Source organism: Geotrypetes seraphini, chromosome 9 (genome assembly GCF_902459505.1).
Source record: "Geotrypetes seraphini chromosome 9, aGeoSer1.1, whole genome shotgun sequence".
Lineage (NCBI taxonomy): Eukaryota > Metazoa > Chordata > Amphibia > Gymnophiona > Dermophiidae > Geotrypetes > Geotrypetes seraphini.
This window is the reverse complement of record NC_047092.1, coordinates 77259198-77279619: the sequence shown is the minus strand read 5'-3', so window position 1 is coordinate 77279619 and position 20422 is coordinate 77259198. Positions and strand designations below refer to the sequence as shown.

At 42.8% G+C, this 20422-nt stretch overlaps 1 protein-coding gene across 1 annotated transcript in view; it reads left to right on the top strand.

Annotated features, from left to right (window-relative positions):
* The window catches only part of LEMD3 (LEM domain containing 3), a 385365-nt gene that overhangs the window by 301639 nt on the left and 63304 nt on the right, over window positions 1-20422 (top strand). The window contains exons 10-11 of the mRNA XM_033958493.1: window positions 9782-9863; window positions 19124-19229. Of these exons, the coding sequence (XP_033814384.1) occupies window positions 9782-9863; window positions 19124-19229 (188 nt within the window). The remainder of the gene's footprint in view (window positions 1-9781; window positions 9864-19123; window positions 19230-20422) is intronic.

The following is a 20422-nucleotide window of genomic DNA, read 5'->3' as shown; positions in this document are numbered from 1 at the left end:
GGATAAAGCACAGTTACTTACCGTAACAGGTGTTATCCAGGGACAGCAGGCAGATATTCTTGCGTCCCTCCCACCTCCCCGGGTTGGCTTCTTAGCTGGCTTATCGTAACTGGGGACCGCGCGCCTCTGTCGGGCGGGAAGGCACTCGCGCGTGCGCGGTGCGGCCTACCAGAACTTTCCAAGTTCTTAGAGTGCAATCACTCTAAAATTGTCCGTACCGGGGCTCCGTCGGTGCCGTCACCCATCAGTCAAGAATATCTGCCTGCTGTCCCTGGATAACACCTGTTACGGTAAGTAACTGTGCTTTTCTGTGGTAAGCAAATTAATGGAAATGCTTTTAAAACAGAGAATGGTGAAGTTTCTGGAATCCTGTGGATTACAGGACCAGAGGCAACATGGATTCACTAGAGGTAGGTCTTGTCAGACAAATCTAATCAATTTCTTTGACTGGGTGACCAGAGAATTGGATAGAGGGAGTGCATGAGATGTGGTGTATTTAGATTTTAGCAAAGCCTTTGACAGTGTTCCACACATACTTCCAATAAATTATTATTAAATAACCTGAGTGCCCTCAGGATGGGTCCCAAAGTGACGGGCTAGGTCAAGAACTGGTTGAGTGAAAGGCAACAGAGAACATAAGAACATAAGCATCGCCTCTGCCGAGTCAGACCACAGGTCCATCATGCCCTGCAGTCCACTCCCGCGGCGGCCCCCCAGGTCAATGACCTGTAAGTGATCTAATGCTCTAAAGCATTTTGTACTATATAGTAACCCTCTAATTACCCTTCAATCCCCTTTTCCTTCAGGAACTCGTCCAATCCCATTTTGAAACCCAAAATCGTACTCTGCTCTACTACCTCTTCTGGAAGCGAATTCCAGGTGTCCACCACCCTCTGAGTGAAGAAGAACTTCCTAGCATTTGTTCTGAATCCGTCTACGTTCAATTTTTTTGAGTGCCCTCTAGTTTTTGTTGCCCCCACCAGTCTGAAGAATCTGTCCCTCTCTACCTTCTCTATACCCTTCATAATCTTGTAAGTTTCTATCATATCCCCTCTAAGTCTCCGCTTTTCCAGGGAAAAGAGCCCCAGCTTCTCTAGCCTCTCAGCATATAGAAAGTTCTCCATGCCCTTTATCATTTTTGTTGCTCTTCTCTGGATCCTCTCGAGTATCACCATATCCTTCTTAAGGTATGGCGACCAGTATTGAACGCAATACTCTAGATGCGGTCGCACCATTGCCCTATACAGCGGGAGGATAACCTCCTTGGTTCTGGTAGTGATACCTTTTTTGATAATGCCCAACATTCCGTTCGCCTTTTTTGAGGCCGCTACGCATTGTGCCGCTGGTTTCATTGTTTTATCCCCCAAAACCCCCAAGTTCTTTTCTAGGTTGCCTTCCCCCAATATCATTCCCCCCCATCGTATAGTTGTACATCGGGTTTCCTTTCCCTATGTGCATGACTTTACATTTCTCTACATTGAAGCTCATCTGCCATTTATTTTCCCACTCACTCAGTTTGTTCATGTCCCTTTGAAGTTCTTTACATTCCTCAACAGATCTAACTGTACCGGAGAGTTTTGTGTCATCCACAAATTTTATAACTTCGCACTTCGTCCCTGTTTCCAGGTCATTAATAAATATATTGAACAGCAGTGGTCCCAGCACTGACCCTTGTGGGACGCCACTCGTGACTCCTTTCCAGTCAGAATAGTGTCCCTTTACTCTTACCCTCTGTTTCCTGTCCGCCAGCCAGTTTCTGATCCATCTGTGTATGTCCCCTTCCACCCCGTGGTTCCACAGTTTCCTTAGTAGGCGCTCGTGAGGTACCTTGTCGAAGGCTTTCTGGAAGTCCAGGTATACTAAAGTTTCAAAGTTTCAAAGTTTATTATTTTTCTTGATTAATCGCTTTATCAAATTCAAAGCGATGTACATAGTAAAATATAATTAAAAGAGAACATACAGAACAAACTTTAAATACTTACAAAGAATAATAAAAACTGCATTACATTAGGTAAAAGGGGTTTTTGAAATACATTTGTCAAATAAAAAAGATACATAGGAAAAACACAAAGGGGAAACATTAAAACAAATGGTACAAAAATATTGGAATTAGTCTGAGTATTGTTAAATTAAGTATTAAAAGCATCATTGAATAAAAATGTTTTTAATTGTATTTTAAATTTTACCAAGTCTTGTTCATTACGTAAAAAAATTGGAAGAGCATTCCAGGTTTGTGGGGCTGTTACAGAAAATATATATTGTCGTCTCGTGTTTATAATTTTTAATGAGGGGACGGTTAATAAGTTTTGATCAATAGATCTTAATGTTCTAGTTGTCTATGGGGTCACCTTTGTCCAATTGTTCACTTAACCCCTCAAAGAAGTGCAGTAGGTTTGTTTGGCATGATCTTCCATTACAGAAATCATGCTGGCTTGCTCTCATCAGCTTATTTCTTTCTATATGCTCATTGATACTGTCCTTGATTAATGATTCGGCCATCTTCCCCGGAACTGAAGTTAAGCTGACTGGTCTTTAATTCCCTGGGTCGCCTCTGGATCCTTTCATGAAGATAGGTGTAACATTCGCTATCCTCCAGTCTTCCGGGATTACTCCTGTTTTCAAGGATAGGTTGCAAATCTGCACTCCACTATTTCGTCTCAAAGCTCCTTTAGTATTCTCGGGTGGATTCCGTCTGGGCCCAGAGATTTGTCAGTTTTTAGTCTATCTGTTTTGAGTACTTCTTCGAGGCTTACCTCCATGCACGATAATTTTTCCTCTTGATCCCCCTTGAAGAATTTTTCCGGTTCCGGCACGTTGGATGTGTCCTCTTTTGTGAAGACCGACGAGAAGAACGTATTTAATCTGTCTGCCTCCTCCATTACCACTCCCTTCCTGTCTCCCTCATCCAGGGGTCCCACCTCCTCCCTCGCCGGTTGTTTTCCTTTCACATATCGAAAGAATGGTTTAAAATTCCGTGCCTCCTTGGCAAGTCTCTCTTCATACTCTTTCTATGCTGTTCTGACCACGTGGTGACATTCTTTTTGATGCTTCCTGTGCTCTTTCCAATTTTCCTCGGTTTTATCCTTTTTCCACGTCCTGAAAGATTTTTGCTTGTCTCCTATCACCTTCTTAACTTCATTGGTTAACCATGCTGGGTCTTTTGCTTGATTCTTTCTGCACCCTTTTCTAAATCTGGGTATATACTGGTTTTGCGCTTCGTTTACCGTGTCCTTGAATAAGGTCCAGGCTTGCTCCACCGTCTGTGCCTTTCTGGAACTGTCCCTGACTTTTCTCTTTACCATTTCTCTCATGGCATCATAGTTCCCTTTCCTGAAATTGAACATTGTTGCAATGGTTTTCCTCCCCTTTGGCATACCTATTTCCACTTTGAATTGGATCATGTTATGATCACTGTTTCCTAATGGTCCCACTACTTCCACTTCTTGGGCAGGTCCTCTCAACCCGTTGAGGATTAAATCCAGAATAGCTGTCCCTCTCGTTGGTTCCTTGACAAGCTGTTCCAAGTAGCAGTCCCTTACAGCCTCTAGGAACTCCGATTCCTTTGAACACTTTGAAACTCCATGGCTCCAGTCTATCCCAGGATAGTTGAAATCTCCCATAACTATGGTGTTTGCGTTTTTACATTCTCGCCTCAACTCGGCTCTCAGTTCTTCTTCATGAAAAATGGAGATTGCTCTGAGGAAAGGGATGGTACTAGTGATGTGCCTCAAGGATCTGTTCTTGGGCCTGTTTTTTTTAACATTTTTATAAATAATATTGCTGCAGGGCTGTCAGGTAAGATTTGCCTCTTTACAGACGATACCAAAATCTGCAATAGAGTAGATACTCAGGATGGTGTGAATAATATGAAGAAAGACCTGGTGAGGCTTGAAGAATGGGTATGAAATTTGGCAGCTAAAATTTAATGCTAAGAAATGCAAGGTCATGCATTTGGGCTGCAAAAACCCGAGGGAACATACAATGCATGTGCATGACAGAGGAGCGGGACTTATGTGTGATTGTATGTGATGATCTTAAGGTGGCCATACAGGTTGAAAAGGTGACGGCAAAAGCTAGAAGGATGCTATAGGTTGCATAGGGAGAGGTATGGCCAGTAGGAAAAAAGAAGTATTGATGCCCCTGTATAAGACTCTGGTGAGACCTCATTTAGAATATTGTGTACAATTCTGGAGGCCAAACCTTCAAAAAGATATAAAAAGGATTGCGAAGGTCCAGAGGAAGGCTACTAAAATGGTGTGTGGTCTTCGTCATAAGGCGTATGGGGACAAACTTAAAGATCTTAATCTGTATACTTTGGAGGAAAGGCAGAAGAGGGGAGATATGATTGAGACATTTAAATACCTACGTGATGTAAATACACATGAATCAAGCCAATGGCGTACCTAGGGTATGTGGCACCCGGGGTCCATCATTTTTTGACACCCCCCCATGTAAAAAAATATTTTTTGTAATAGCCATGAAAAATAAATGGTCATAATAGAAACAGGTACTGAAAATTTTATTTTATTGAACCTCATATATGTAACCCTTAATCCAAACATAACATAAATTATGTCTGAATTGTCATGACATCAGAAGTACATATGGAGTAGTTGCAGGTGATGCTTTGGACAGTTATGATTGTGTTAGTTTGGTTTTATGTGTTTTTTGAATAGAAGGGTTTTTATTTCTTTTTTGAAGGTTTTGTAGTTTGTGGTCGAGGTCAATAGGTTGTAGAGTTTGGGGTCGAGCGTTAGGAGGTTGTCGAACAGTTTTTTTTCTTTTGACGATTTTGGTTGGAGTGTGTGTAAATAGTGTGCGAGTTCTCCTATGTCTGGTTGAAGTGGATTTAATTATTTAGCTGAAGAAATTAGTTACCCCCCCTCCCATTCCACACACATTAATTCTCTTCCATTCTAAAAAAACTGATAAGTTCCCAGAAAAAAAATACATTAAAATAAAAAGTGAAAACAAAGGCCCCTACAGATGAGAACATAACATAAGAATAGCCTAACTGGGTCAGACCAATGGTCCATCATGCCCAGTAGCCCATTCTCATGGTAACCAATCCAGGTCACTAGTACCTGGTCAAAACCCAAAGAGTAGCAACATTCCATGCCACCGATCCAGGGCAAGCAGACATTTCCCACATGTCTTAATAACAGACTATGGACTTTTCCTCCATGAATTTGTCCAAACCTTTCTTAAAATCAGCAATGCTATCTGCTTTTACCATAATTTCTGGCCACTTCATTTTTAAGCTTAGATCTTTCCTTCCAAACAGAGACCTTGCTAGATGTCAAATACAGAAAGAACAAGGTAACTTCACAAGGACTTAGCTGTGCAGGAAATGTGAATCTCCTCATACACCCACCATATAGTGCAAAAATGTGCAAAGATCTGGTTTTTTCTTTTGATCACTAAATAGCCTAATGCCACACAAGCAGCGCTGTTACAAACATATTCTGAAGGTCAATGCTAAGGTTAACAAAGTTTCCTTCCTTGGCCCAGAAGGAGATACTGACAAACCACTGGAAGAGATCCCAAAACAACTACCCAGGCACAACACCCAAAGACCCACTCAGTGTGTGAACCAGTTGAATGGAGTGGACTAACTGGGGGGTGGAAATGGGCCCGGAGTTTGCTCAGCAGAATTTCCCAGACCACCTCTTCCTCTCAGCACATTGACACACTGCCGCCACCATCACCACCATTAGGAACACCTCGCCGGGTAGGCCAGCAATGCTTATAAACTTTATAAAACACATTATTATATTTTCTTATAAAACACATATTTTAACTGAACTTTCCGACATCCTCAGCCTTGCCATTCACAAAAATAGAAGGAAGAAAAGTTCCTGTTTCCTGCTGTCTCATGTCCCCGGCCTATACAATATTTTTCTTCTGCAGACCCTTCAAAAGTCTGACCAAATCCTCGTTTTACTTGCATTATAAAGTACTGAGGATGCCATTTCTCTCCAATCCCAGGTCCTAAAGTCTAAGACAGTAGCGCAAACTAGTGCTGCCCGATTCAAGAAAAAAAAAAAAAAAAAAATGTTCGATTTGATTCAGCCTATTGAATTGGTTTATCGATTCAACTTTCCTGCCCAATTGGGTGTTTGTTTGTTTTTTCAAACATCCTGGTGGGTTTATTTTATAGCTTTTTCACCCCCCCCCCCCCCCCTTTGGCTTCTCCTAACCACACTGGCGCTGTGGTGTAAATAAAATAAAGAAACAAAAAGGACTTTTCCTCTTTGTTAAATCCTAGCTCACGTTTGCAGTCTAACACCAGCTCTGGCAGGATACACATTTCAAATCTGACATATTGTAATCACAAAACAGAAAATAAAATTAGTTTTTCTACCTTTTGTTGTCTGGTTATTTTTCAAATCTTGTTGGTCCAAGGGTCTGGTTGTCTTCTGATAACTTGTTTGCCAGGGTCTCCTTCTTCCTTCTTTCTGCATGCTAACCATCCATCTGCCATCTCTGTCCTCCCCATTTCCCTTCCCTCCCCTGGAGGTCTGGCATCTATCCTTTTTTCGTCTCCTTCCACAGATCCATCTTTTCTTAACTACCCTTTCATCCAGCATCTCTCCCTCCTTCCCCACCACCCCAGGGTCCACCATCTCTCCCTTTCTTTTCCCAACTACCCTCCTATCCAGTATCTCTATCCCCCCTCGACACCATCCCTTGTGTCCAACTTATCCCCCTTTCTGTTCCTTCCCTCTCTAAAAACCATTGTCCATTATCTCTCTCCCTCTTCTCTGTTTTCAGACCCATTATTTCTTCCCACCCAAAGTCCAGCATATTCGCGTCTCTTTGAACCCCCCCCCATTCCCTCCGTGTATTTGTACACCAGGGCCCCCCTCCCTGAAGGCCTGTCCCCCCCCTTAAAGGTCTGCATCCCACCCCTGAAGGCCTGCACACCCCCCCGAAGGCCTGCAACCCCCTTGAAGGCCTGCATCCCCTCTTGAAGGCCTGCCTGATCCACTTGAAGGCCTATCCCCCTCTTGAAGGCCTGTCCCCCCCCTTGAAGGCCTGCACCCCTCAAAGGCCTGTTCCCCCCTTGAAGGCCTGTCCCTCCCTTGATAACCTGCCTGCCTGCCCCCCCTTGAAGGCCTGTCTCCCCTTTGAAGGCCTGCCTGTCCCCCCCCCCTTGAAGGCCTGCCTGCCTGTCACCCCCCCCCCTTGAAGGCCTCTGACATCAGAGGAGGGGCGGAACCGTGGTGCAGGAAGCAGCACCGAAGCAGCTCAGGGATCACTGATATCGCGATCCCGCTGCCGGCTGCTTCTTGGTGGTGCAGGGTGGCCAGGTGGGTGAGCGGTCCTTCGGGGGGTGGGGGGGACTGAACGGCAAGGCCGGGAGCACCCCCTCAGGGCTTGTCACCCGGGGCGGACCGCCCCCCCCCCTTAGTACGCTACCGAGTCAAGCCTTTCATTTGAAAGGAAGCTCTGTAATGAGAAGGCGTAGGATGAAATTAAGAGGTCCAGAGTAATCTAAGGAAATACTTTTATACAGAAAGGGTGGTAGATGTGTGGAATAGTCTCTCGGAAGAGGTGGTGGAGACAGTGACTGTCTGAATTCAAGAGGGCCTGGGATAGGCAAGTGGAATGTCTCGGAGAGAGAAAGATAATGGTTACTGTGGATGGGCAGACTAGATGGGCCATTTGACCTTTATCTGCCATCATGTTTCTATTTTATGGGGGATTACAAGCATGTAATCGTAACAAAGCTCCGGCTGCAATGTGGACCCATTACATAATACATAGCAATGTGGACCCATTACATAATACATAGTACTTGCATCAAAGCATTTGAGTCCTACATTGAATTTGGTCCCAGAACACATGGTAGATGTGATAAACTTTATAAAAACTCATCCAGTAAAAGCAAGATTTTTCAAAAAATTGTGTGAAGATATGGGAGTTAAATATATGTCTGTTATACTATTGCCACTCAGGCTGGCTTTCTTGTTGCAATATGTTGGCCCATATATTTCAATTACAACAAGAGCTCTACATTTTTCATGAAGAAGAAAAACACGAGTATAACCTTTATGATAAGTATTTTTAATTTTTTAAATTAATAATTGTCTCAAGCTAACAACTATCTGGTATGTATTAGATTATAGAAAAGGCCGATGAAAATGATAAAAAGGAATGGAAGGACTTTACTATGAGGAAAGGCTAAAATGGATAGGGCTTTGAAGCCTAGAGAAGACAGCTCAGGGGAGATTTGATAGAAGTCTGTAAAATATTGAGCGGAGTTGAATGAGTAGATGTGAATGCTTTGTTTACTCTTTCCAAAAATGCTTGGACTAGGGTGCAAGCAATGAAACTACTAAATAGTAGATTTAATCTCTGGAATTCATTGACGGAGAATGTAGTGAAAGCGGCTAGCTTAGCAGGATTTTAAAAATATTTGGATAATTTGTTAAAGATAAGTCCATAAGCTATTAAGATGGCTTGATGAAATCCACTGTTTATTCCTAGGATAAGCAGCATAAAATCTGTTTTACTTGGGATCTTGCCAGGTATTTGTGACCTGGGTTGACTACTGTTGGAAACAATATACTGGATTTGATGGACCTTCAGTATGTCCCAGAATGGTAACTCTTATGTTCTTATCTTAGTTATAAAGTTGGAAGCAGTCTCTCTTGGGACCATCTGTGCTAAGGTTTGTTTGCAGAATAGAGCACAACATATTTCCTTCTAGTACTAAAGTCTAGTTTAAATTATCGTTGCATGTGTTCATCATAAAAGATGAAAAATTGGAGGTTTTTACAACACAAAATCATGCCTTATACTGTTTTACTTTTGGGCATTTGTTTCTTCATTTGAAGACCATCATCATCTATGGAATTCCATCTGTTTCTCCATTGTTCCTGTTTCTCATCAATTATAGTGAAATTGCTTATCTTTACTACTTATCTATCCTCTCTGAATTTAGCACCGCCTTTTTGTTGATAGTTCAAGGTAAGTTAATTCAAGTACAGTGAATATTTCCCATAGGCACCTGAGGGTTTAACATCTAGATTGGTACCTGAGTTAATGGAGAGTGAAGTGACTTGGCCAAAGTCATAAGGAACATGAGTGAGATTTGAACCCTGACTGTAACCTCTGGGCCACTCTACTCCTCTAAGCAGTCTCTAATAGTACATTAAATCATACAACAAAACTGCCTTCCCATTGAGAATGCTCTTTTTTTTCCTCATAAGTTGCTTTGTTAAATGTTACTGTGGTATTTAGATCCAGCAGCACATGGGAAAATGTCTAGAAAGCTTTGAGTTGTGCCATCATAAGTCAATCATAGAATGCATTTGTGACTTTGCATTGCTATCAGGACATCTGTTATAGGGAGAATTATTGCAGTTTGATTCTATAGCACTAATAAGTATATATAGTGTTCATCTTTCTTCTATCGTTCCCTCTCCATTTTCCCTCTCTTATTTTTATTTTCACTCTGAGTTTCTCCCATGTTATCCTCTTACTTATACCATTAGGCTTCAGCAATTCTATCCTTTTTGCTGGTAGTCTCTACTCTTCGTTACTGGTTGTTATGGCCAGCTGGTTGACTGCACAAAAGTGTGTGGACCACTAGTTGGCCATCACTGCCTTGAAGTGGCCAGTTCAGTCAAATAAAATTTTATGGATATTTACACAAAAAGCAGGTAAAAAATTGGATCTATTTAGTTCACTTCACAGAACAATAACACACATTTCAGGTGGAAATTCCAAAATGTATTATTCAAGATAATTTATTATGCTTTTCTCTTTGCAGCTTTCCATTTAGATGGAAGAAACTCACCACCAAACAGCCTAACACCATGTCTAAAGATTCGAAATATGTTTGACCCTGTTATGTAAGTAACTTGGAGTTCTAGTAATATAGAGGAAAACTGTTTGTTGTGTGGATATGAATGCTTTTTATTAGGGAGTCAAATGAAGCCAAATTATCTTGAAGCCAAACAAACCTAGATGTTTTCTTGGACAAAGACCATTTTTTGAAAGCGTTAATCATAACAGACCCAGAACTTTTTTTAGTTTACCAGTTCAGAATAATAATAACTTTATTTTTCTATACCGCCATAGTCAAACTGACTTCTAGGCGGTTCACATAGAAAGAAGGCTGGACAATAGAAACATAGAATATGACGGCAGAAAAGGGCTATAGCTCATCAAGTCTGCCCACTCTAATGACCCACCCCCCTGTCTTTATTCCCTTAGAGATCCCACGTGAATATCCCATTTTCTCTTAAAATCTGACACGCTGCTGACCTCAATCACATGCAGAGGTAGACTGTTCCAATGATCGACCACCCTTTCTGTGAAGAAGTATTTTCTGGAATCACCACGAAATTTCCCTCCCCTGATTTTCAGCGGATGCCCTCTGGTGGTCGAAGGACCTATAGGACAGAAGATATCATCTTCCACCTCGATACGGCCCGTAACATATTTGAATGTCTCAATCATGTCCCCCCTCTCTCTTCGTTCCTCTAGTTAGTACAGCTGCAATTTATTTAGCCTTTCTTCATACGTGAGATCCCTGAGCCCCTAGACCATCCTGGTGGCCATTCGCTGAACCGACTCAATTCGCAGCACATCTTTCCGGTAGTGTGGTCTCCAGAATTGAATACAATACTCCAAATGAGGTCTCACCATGGATCTGTACAGTGGCATTATCACTTCAGGTCTCCTGCTGACAAAATCCCTACGGATACACCCCATCATTTGCCTTGCCTTGGAGGAAGCCTTCTCCACTTGATTGGCAGCCTTCATGTCATCACTAATGATCACCCCTAAATCACGTTCCGCCGTGGTCCTAGCCAAGGTTTCACCATTTAGTGTGTAAGTTCTGCATGGATTTCTCTTACCCAGATGCATTACTTTACACTTTTTAGCATTAAAGCATAGCTGCCAAGTCGATGACCACTGTTCCAGTAGTAGTAGGTCCTGCGTCATACTGTCAGGCAAAATGCTTTTGCCTATTATGTTGCATAGTTTGGTGTCGTCGGCAAACAAAGATACTTTTCCTCTAAGCCAAAAAAGTCTATGAGGAGAAGATAGCGCAGGAAGACAAAAACTACAAGCCCTTTTTTAGATATATAAAGGGAAAGAAACCAGCAAGAGAGGCAGTAGGACCTCTTGACGATCATGGAAAGAAAGGGTCAATTAAAGAGGATAAACAGGTTGCCGACAGGTTAAATACATTCTTTGCCTCAGTCTTCACAAATGAGGACACTTCAATAATGCTGGACACAGGGAAGATATTCACCGGGGCCACAGAGGAAAGCCTAACAACAGTGAAGGTGACGCTGGACATGATTTACTCCCAGATTGACAAACTAAAAAGCGACAAATCCCCTGGACCGGATGGAATTCACCCGAGAGTATTAAAGGAACTCAAGGAGGAAATTGGCGATCTATTACTAACAGTGGCTAACATGTCAATTAGAACTGGACAAATACCAGAAGACTGGAGGATAGCTAATGTCATCCCAATTTTCAATAAAGGATCAAGAGGGGATCCAGGAAACTACCGACCTGTGAGCCTCACATCGGTTCCAGGGAAAATAATTGAAACACTAATCAAAGAGAACATTGTACAACACTTGGAAGACCACAATCTAATAAGGGATAGTCAACACGGTTTCAGGAAAGGGAAATCATGTTTGACAAACTTACTACAATTCTTCGAGAAAGTGAACAAACAAATGGATGGTGGAGAACCAGTGGATATAATTTACTTGGACTTTCAGAAAGCGTTTGACAAAGTCCCTCATGCAAGGCTTATGAAGAAACTAATAAGCCATGGAATTGGAGGACAAGTACACAGATGGATCGGCAAAGTGGCTGGAAAACAGAAGGCAACGGGTTAGCATAAATGGGAAATTTTCGGACTGGGAGAAAGTGACTAGCGGCGTGCCCCAGGGCTCGGTTCTTGGGCCTATCTTGTTCAATATTTTTATAAACGACCTGGAAGAGGATACAACATGCAATATAATTAAGTTTGCAGATGATACAAAACTTTGTCGGGCGGTTGGCTCTCAAAGGGACTGCGAGGACCTCCAGAAAGATCTGAACAAGCTGGAAACGTGGGCGATAAAGTGGCAGATGAACTTTAATATAAACAAATGCAAGGTGATGCATCTAGGAAAGAAAAACAAGGAACATGAGTACAGGATGTTGGGAGTGAAGTTAGCAAAAAGCGAGCAGGAAAGGGATTTGGGGGTACTGATTGACAGTACCCTAAAACCATCGGCACAATGTGCGGCGGCGGAGAAGAAAGCGAACAGGATGTTGGGCATAATTAAGAAGGGGATTACGAGTAGAATGGAAGAGGTCATAATGCCACTTTATAGAACAATGTTCCGACCGCACTTAGAATACTGTGTCCAACATTGGTCTCCATACCTTAAAAAAGATATAACTCTGCTGGAAAAGGTGCAGAGGCGAGCCACGAAACTTATCAAAGGAATGGAAAATTTGACCTACAAAGATCGACTCAGGAAGCTGGGGCTGTTTACCCTTGAGAAGAGAAGACTAAGAAGGGATTTGATAGAGACTTTTAAAATATTAAGATTTGATAAAATAGACCAAAAGAAGCATTACTTAAATATTCTGATGTGACGAGGACAAGAGGACATAGACTGAAACTGAGTGGCAGCAGGCTTAGGACAAATGTCAGGAAATTCTGTTTCACACAGCGCGTGGTGGGTGCTTGGAATGCACTCCTGGAGGAGGTTGTGGAGGAGACTACTGTTCTGGGATTCAAACGCAAGTTGGATGCACACCTTCTTGCATATCATATTGAGGGATACGGTAAATCCAGGTCTCCAAAAAGGTGTACCTAAATGGGCCGCCGCGTGTGCGGATCACCGGACTAGATGGACCTCGGTCTGATCCGGTGAGGGCGTTTCTTATGTTCTTATGTTCTTAAGCCCTTGGGTCATATCACCTATGAATAAGTTGAATAGAATCGGGCCCAAGACCGATCCCTGTGGTACTCCACTGGTCACATCTGAAGTTTTGGAGGGGCTACCGTTAACCACTAACTTTTGAAGTCTACCGTGTAGCCAGTCCCTAACCCATGCAGTTAGTGTGTCCCCTAATCCCAGCGATTTCAGCTTGTTCAATAACCTGCGGTGTGGGACGCTATCAAAAGCTTTGCTGAAGTCCAAATATATCACGTCAGAGACTCCCCGGCATCCAGTTGTCTAGTTACCCAGTCAAAGAAGCCAATCAGATTAGATTGGCAGGACCTGCCCTTGGTAAATCCGTGTTGGTGGGGATCACATAGGTTTTCTTCGTCCAGGATTGTGTCAAGTTTCTGCTTGATCAGTGCTTCCATAAGCTTGCTCACTATGGATGTGAGACTCACTGGTCTGTAATTTGCCGTCTCTGTCCTGCAGCCTTTTTTGTGAAGTGGAATAACGTTGGCTATTTTTCAGTCCAAGGGAACTCTTCCAGTATGTAGGGAAAGATTGAAGAGTACGGATAACGGTTCTGCCAGGACTTTGCTCAACTCTCTGAGGACCCTGGGGTGTATGTTGTCTGGTCCCATGGCTTTGTTTACTTGGAGTCTTGAAAGTTCGTAGTAGACGCTGCTGGGCGTAAACTCGAAATCTTGAAACGGGTCTTTCTTGTTGTCTCTTGTCCTTAACTGTGGACCGCTTCCGGTGCTTCACAGGTGAAGACTGAGCAGAAGTATTTGTTTAGTAGTTCTGCCTTGGTAGAATCCGATTCTGCATAGTTTCCTTCCGATTTCCTAAGGCGTTCTATCCCATCTTTGTTTCTTTTCCTGTCACTAATATACCTGAAGAAGGATTTATCCCCTTTCTTAATGTAGTTTGGCCTCTCTGACTGCCTTTTTGACTGCTCTAGATCTGACCAGATAGTCTTCTTTCGCCCGCTTTCCGAAATGTTTGTAGGCAATAAATGCTTCCTTTTTATCTTTAATGAGGTTTGAAATTTCGGAGCTGAACCACTGGGGTCTTTTGTTTCTCCGGCGCTTGCTAACTGTTTTTATGTAGCGGTTTGTAGCTTCGTGTAAGGTGACTTTGAGTTGACCACATAGTCTCCACATTGTCAGTTTCTGCTTGGTTATACAGCTCCCGATGGACAAAATCTCCAATGAGGACGAAGTCTGTGCCTCTAAAGTTGAGGACCCTCGTCACTGTGTTTGATCTAGAGAAGCCTTTCTTGAGGTTGAGCCATACCATGTTATGGTTGCTGGAGGCCAGCCTATCTCCTACTGAAACCTCCGAAACGCTGTCTCCGTTGTGAGTACCAGGTCCAGTATTGCCTGGTCCCTGGTGGGCTCTAATACCATTTGTTTGAGTCGTGCACCCTTTATGGAGGTTAATATTCTTCTGCTGCCACAGGTAGTCGCGGAGAGTGTGTTCCAATCTGCATCGGGCATGTTGAAGTCCCCTAGCAGAACTGTGTCCCCACGCAAAGTGATGTTCTCTTTATCTTCGATCAGTTCTATATCTTTGTCTTCCTGTTGTCTTGGAGGTCTATATACCACACCAAGGTATAGGCATTTTTCATTTCCTCTGGCCAGGTTCACCCAGAGGGATTCCCCGGTGTATCTAATATCTGTGATTCTGGTAGTTTTTATGTTTTCCTTAGTATATAATGCGACCCCTCCTCCTAACTTGCCCTCTCTGTCACGACGATGTAGGTTGTAGCCTGGTATAACCATATCCCACCCATGCGAGTTTGTGAACCAGTTCTCGAATATCGCTACCACGTCTAGGTCGGCGTTCATTATCTCAGTCTCCAATTCCAGAATTTTGTTGCCCAAGCTGTGTGCATTGACATACATTGCTCTCCATACCTGTGAAGAGATTTCCTTCCGAGATAGTGTGGCTCCTAAATTATTGTACGTAGTATTGGTACTTACCTTAGATTCAGAAGTGTGGGTGTGATTCGCCTCCTCAGGGTGGTTCCTTACTGCTCTGGAAAGTGAGTAAGTACCCTCCCCCAACTTACCTAGTTTAAAGCCCTACGAAGTAGGTGGGCTAGTCGATGTCCAAAAACGTTTTTACCTCTCCTGGTCAGGTGGAGTCCGTCAGGTCCCTGTAGTCCTTGTAGTGCCTCTCCATGGTCTAGGAATCCAAAGTTCATCTCTATGCACCATTCGCGAAGCCACTTATTGGTCTTTCGGATACGCTCTTCCCTGGCTCTGCCTTTGTCTCTTACTGGGAGAATCGATGAGAAGACCACCTGTGCTCCTATCTGCTTCAGCTTCTTACCCAGGGCTCCGACAATCAGCGAATTACAAAATGCAAGAAGAAGGAAGTTACATCATGAATTGGAGAAACATGGTGAAAGAATACATGAGAGAAGAAAGATGTTACATAATACAATGGGGTTATAAGGTGAAAAAAAAAAATAAGAGTTAAATTAAAATAAGAGTTAAATTAAATTCTGTTATGTCCCTTCCAGACTCCATTACGAGGAAAATTGAGGAAGTCGCAGGCAATAGACCCCATAAGAAATTATAAACTAGACCATGGTAGATTGATCAACAACCTTATGACCTAAAAGGTTAAACAATGACTTGTCCCCAAACAACCTCACTCACAATCTCTGGCTACTATATTAATGCTAGATCCCTGATAAATAAAACAGACTTAATCAGGGACTGACTAATGCAAGACCAACCAAGTTTATTACTAATAAATGAAACCTGCTTGCAATTACAGAATGACCCAGTAATAAGAGACCACCTTCCACATACCCATCACCCCACAAACCAGGAAGCTGACACTCATACTAGAACCCATAATGTCAATATTACAGCACCAGATATGGTCAGTCTTCTCTCCAAACAATACACGAACACAAACCAAGATATTGAGGCTCTTCTAAAGTGTAAATTGTATTGAGCTCCTGGGGCATATATACACTCATGTAATATACAGTAGAATTTCATCTAACTGACATTCAATTAACCGGCACTCTCAACCAGCCAGCAAAAAAATCTCCCTCACTCCTCAGACAACCTCCAAACAACACCCCTCCTCCAACCCCCAAAGTAAAAGGTACAGCTGTCCTGAAACCCCCTCCCTCTGGGCGTGAGGCAGCAGTGGCAGCCAATCCTGACACCCCCTTGGCCCCGAAGCAGCAGCAACTGGTGCTGACAACCCCTCTCCCTCTCTTACCAAAGCAGTAGTGGCAGCCGTTGAACAGAAGCAACTCTGTAAATGGGTTTCTTCTGGCCCTTCCCGGCAGGGCCTTTCCTCTGCCATGTCACTTCAACACGGAAAAAGAAAGGCCCTGCTAAGCTGGCTGGAAGCAATCTGTTTATGTGCTTTTTTAGTTCATCGGCTGCCGCTACTGCCTCGATAATGGGGGGGGGGGGGGGAGGTTTGTCGGGATTGGCTACCACTGCTGCTTTGGGGCCAATGGGGGAGTGTCAGGACTGGCTACTGCTGCTGCTTCAGGGCCAAGGGAGGGGAGGTTGTGAGGACTGACTGCACTCTCAGGCCCAGAGGGAGGGAGGGGGGTTGTCAGGATTGATTCTGCTGCTTTGGGGGCTGGAGGGAGGGAGGGAAGGGTGTTGTCAGGACTGGAAATGGTTTTCAAGGGTGTTGATGCGGAGGAACTGAAAGAAATCTCAGTGAATCTGGAAGATGTACTAAGGCAAATCGTCAAGTTAAAGTGATAAATCGCTTGGACCGGATGGTATACATCCCAGGCTACTAAAAGAACTCAAACATGAAATTGCAGACCTGTTGTTAGTCACTAAAATCGTCTGTAGTACCTGAAGATTGGAAAGTGGCCAATGTTGCGCCAATTTTTTTTAAAAGGGCTCCAGGGGAGATCCGGGAAATTACAGACTGGTAAGCCTCACTTCAGTGCTGAGGCAAAATGGTGGAAAAAATTATAAAAAATAAAATTGTGGAACATGTAGACAAACATGATTTAATGAGACGGAGTCAGCATGAGTTAAGCTGAGGGAGATCTTGCCTTACCAATTTGCTTGACTTCTTTGAAGGTGTGAATAAACATATGGATAAAGGTGAGCCGGTTGATGTAGTGTATCTGGATTTTCAGAAAGCTTTTGTTAAAGTTCCTCATGAGAGGCTCCTGAAAAAATTAGAGTCATGGGATACATGGCAAAGTTCATTGTGGATTGGGAATTGGTTATCGGATAGAAAATAGAGGGTAGGGTTAATGGTCATTTCTCAATGGAGGAGAGTAAACAGTGGAGTGCAGCAGGGTCTGTACTGGGACCGGTGCTGTTTAACTTATTTATAAATGATCTGGAAATTGGAGTGACTAGTGAAGTGATTAAATTTGCAGATGACCCTAAACTGCTCAAAGTTGTTAAAACACATTCGGATTGTAAAAAATTGCAGGCGGACCATAGGAAATTGGAAGTCTGGGCTTCCAAATGGCAAATGAAATTTAATGTGCACAAATGCAAAGTGATGCACATTGGGAAGAATAATCACAGTTACCGGATGCTAGGGTCCACCTTGGGAATTAGCACCCAAGAAAAGGATCTGGGTATCATCGTAGACAATACAATGAAGCCTTCTGTCTGATGTGCGGCGGCGGCCAAAAAAGCAAACAGGATGCTAGGAATTATTAAAAAAGAGATGGTTAACAAGACTAAGAATGTTATAATGCCCCTGTATCATTCCATGGTGCAACCTCATCTGGATTATTTTTTTGTACTCAGAGAATGGTTAAGTTCTGGATCGCACTGCCAGAGGTTGTGGTAAGAGCAGATAGCATAGCTGGTTTTAAGAAAAGTTTGGACAATTTCCTGGAGAAAAAGTCCATAGTCTGTTATTGAGAAAGACATCGGGGAAGCCACTGCTTGCTCTGGATTGATAGCATGGAATATTGCTACTCCTTGGGTTTTGGTCAGGTACTAGTGACCTGGATAGGCCACCATGAGAACTACCCTAACCACTCCTCCAGATAGGCCCCTTTCAGCTCTGGGCACACCGGCATTCATAGGCATAAAAAGTCACGCAATACATCCAGAAAATCGGTTGATTATCGGCACTTAGATGACCTGCCTTTTAGGTTAGCCAAGCGCTGACTTGGGCGGGTTTTTAGACATGTTTAAGTTTTGATTTTGAGCCCTATATTGTTTGCATTTTGTGCTTAAATGTAGTGATTTTTACTATTATATTCATACCATGTAAGTTATTTATGTCAAGGTATGTCTGTTGTACACTACCTTGTGTGAATCTCTTCATAAGATGTTTAAGTCACAACAAAAATTTAAAATTAAATCCAATGCAGATCTATTGGCTCAGGTAATTCTGACACTGACCCCCCCTCCAAAGGTAGAGCATAAAAAGTCTGGGAGTCTAATGGGGCCCCACCCTAGCACCCAACTTAACACACCTAATTCCTGGTTGGCCCTCCTTCCTTTCTTCCTCCAACAGTAAGAGAAACTTCCCTGCTGTCTAGTGTCCTTTCCAGATTCCTACTCCAGTATCTCAAGGCAGGAGTGATACCCATTCACTCCTGTCTCCCATGTCTTCTTCAAAATGGTGGTGCCCTTTCCTTCCTTACCCTACATGGTGCATACAGGGATACACCAAGTAGGGCCAGTTCAGAGGAAAAAAATTTTGTGCTGATTTATTTTGTTTCACCTTGGGGAGGGAGGGGGGTTGAGGATGGTGCTGCTGCAGAAAGCAATCCAAGGCAGGATGGTGGGGTTAAAGTGAGAGAAGAGGTGCTACTAGATGTCCACTTCTCTCAACCAACCCTTCTACACGGCCCTGGACCTGGACCTGGACTTTTTCTGCATGTTTACATGATAGTTAATGACTATTAACATGTATTTTTAATATGGTCTGCAATAAGTGATTTTGTGTGAGGTAACACCTGCACTAAAACCATTTTTTCTTTGTTATTCCATGGTAAAATGGTGTTAAACCTGCAGTAACTGCCCAGGAAGTTTTCTACATCAGCCCTTCAGTGATTCAATCACTTTTGTATTTATGAAAAATGTTGATATAGTTGTTACATTTCAAACTGATACTAGTTTACCATTTTTTTTAACAATCTGTTGATGAACCTTCTCATTGTTCTTGCATATGTGCACTATTTTGAAATCTTTTGAGCACTTCTGTTCTTTATTTAGGGAAGTGGGGGATCTCTGGCATTTGGCAATTCAAGAAGCAATTCTGGAGAAATGCTGTGATAATGATGGAATTGTTCACATTGCTGTAGATAAAAATTCACGAGAGGTAATATTTTTGTTCCTAATTGATATGCCCTTATGTACAACAAGGTCTGCAATGTTTCTCTGAAACTATGATGGAAAAAGATCCTCACAGTAAGAGAGTACCAAATCCACAAAGAAGAGGGATGAGAAAATAAATAATCTGGGATATATGTCTTTAAACCAACACTCTGGATAGACACTTTTAGTTCTCTTTATGAATTCTTTATTGTAATGTGTTAGAAATATGATGGCAGATAATTGCCAAATGGCCCATCCGCAGTAGCCATTATTTCTTCTTTCTAAGAGATTCCCACGTGCCAATCAGACACAGTCTGTCTCCACCACCTCTACCGGGAGACTGTTCCACGCATCTACCACCCTTTCTGTAAAGAAAATATTTCCTTAGATTACTCCCTAGCCTATCACCTCTTAACTTCATCCTATGCCCTCTCATTCCAGAGCTTCCTTTCAAATGAAAGAGACTCGACTCATGGACATTTGCATCACGTAGGTATTTAAATGTCTCTATCATACCTCTCCTCTCCCACATTTCCAACAAAGTATATAGTATCTTTAAGTCTGTCCCCATATGACTTATGTCAAAAACCACGCACCATTTTAGTAGCCTTCCTCTGAATTGACTTATTCCTTTTTATATCTTTTTGAAGGTACAGCCTTCAGAACTGTACACAATATTCTAAATGAGGTCTCACCAGAGTCTTATACAGGGGCATCAATACCTCCTTCTTCCTACTGGCAATACTTCTCCCTGTGCACCCTAGCATCTTTCTAGCTTTCGCCGTCACCATTTCAACCTGTTTGACCACCTTAAGATCATCACATTCAATCACACCCAAATCCTGATCTTCTGTCGCGCACATAAGTTCTTCACCCCCCTAAACTATACCGTTCCCTTGGGTTTTTGCAGCCCAAATGGATGACCTTGCATTCATAGCATTAAATTTTAGCTGCCAAATTTCAGACCATTCTTCAAGCTTAGCCAGGTCTTTCCTCATGTTATTCACACCATCCTGGGTGTGTACTCCTATTGCAGATTTTGGTATCATTCGCAAAGAGGCAAATCTTACCTGACAGCCCTGCAGCAATATCGTTTATAAAAATGTTAAAAAACAGGCCCAAGAACAGAACCTTGAGGCACACCACTGGTAACATCTCTTTCCTCAGAGTGATCTCCATTGATCACTACTTTCTGTC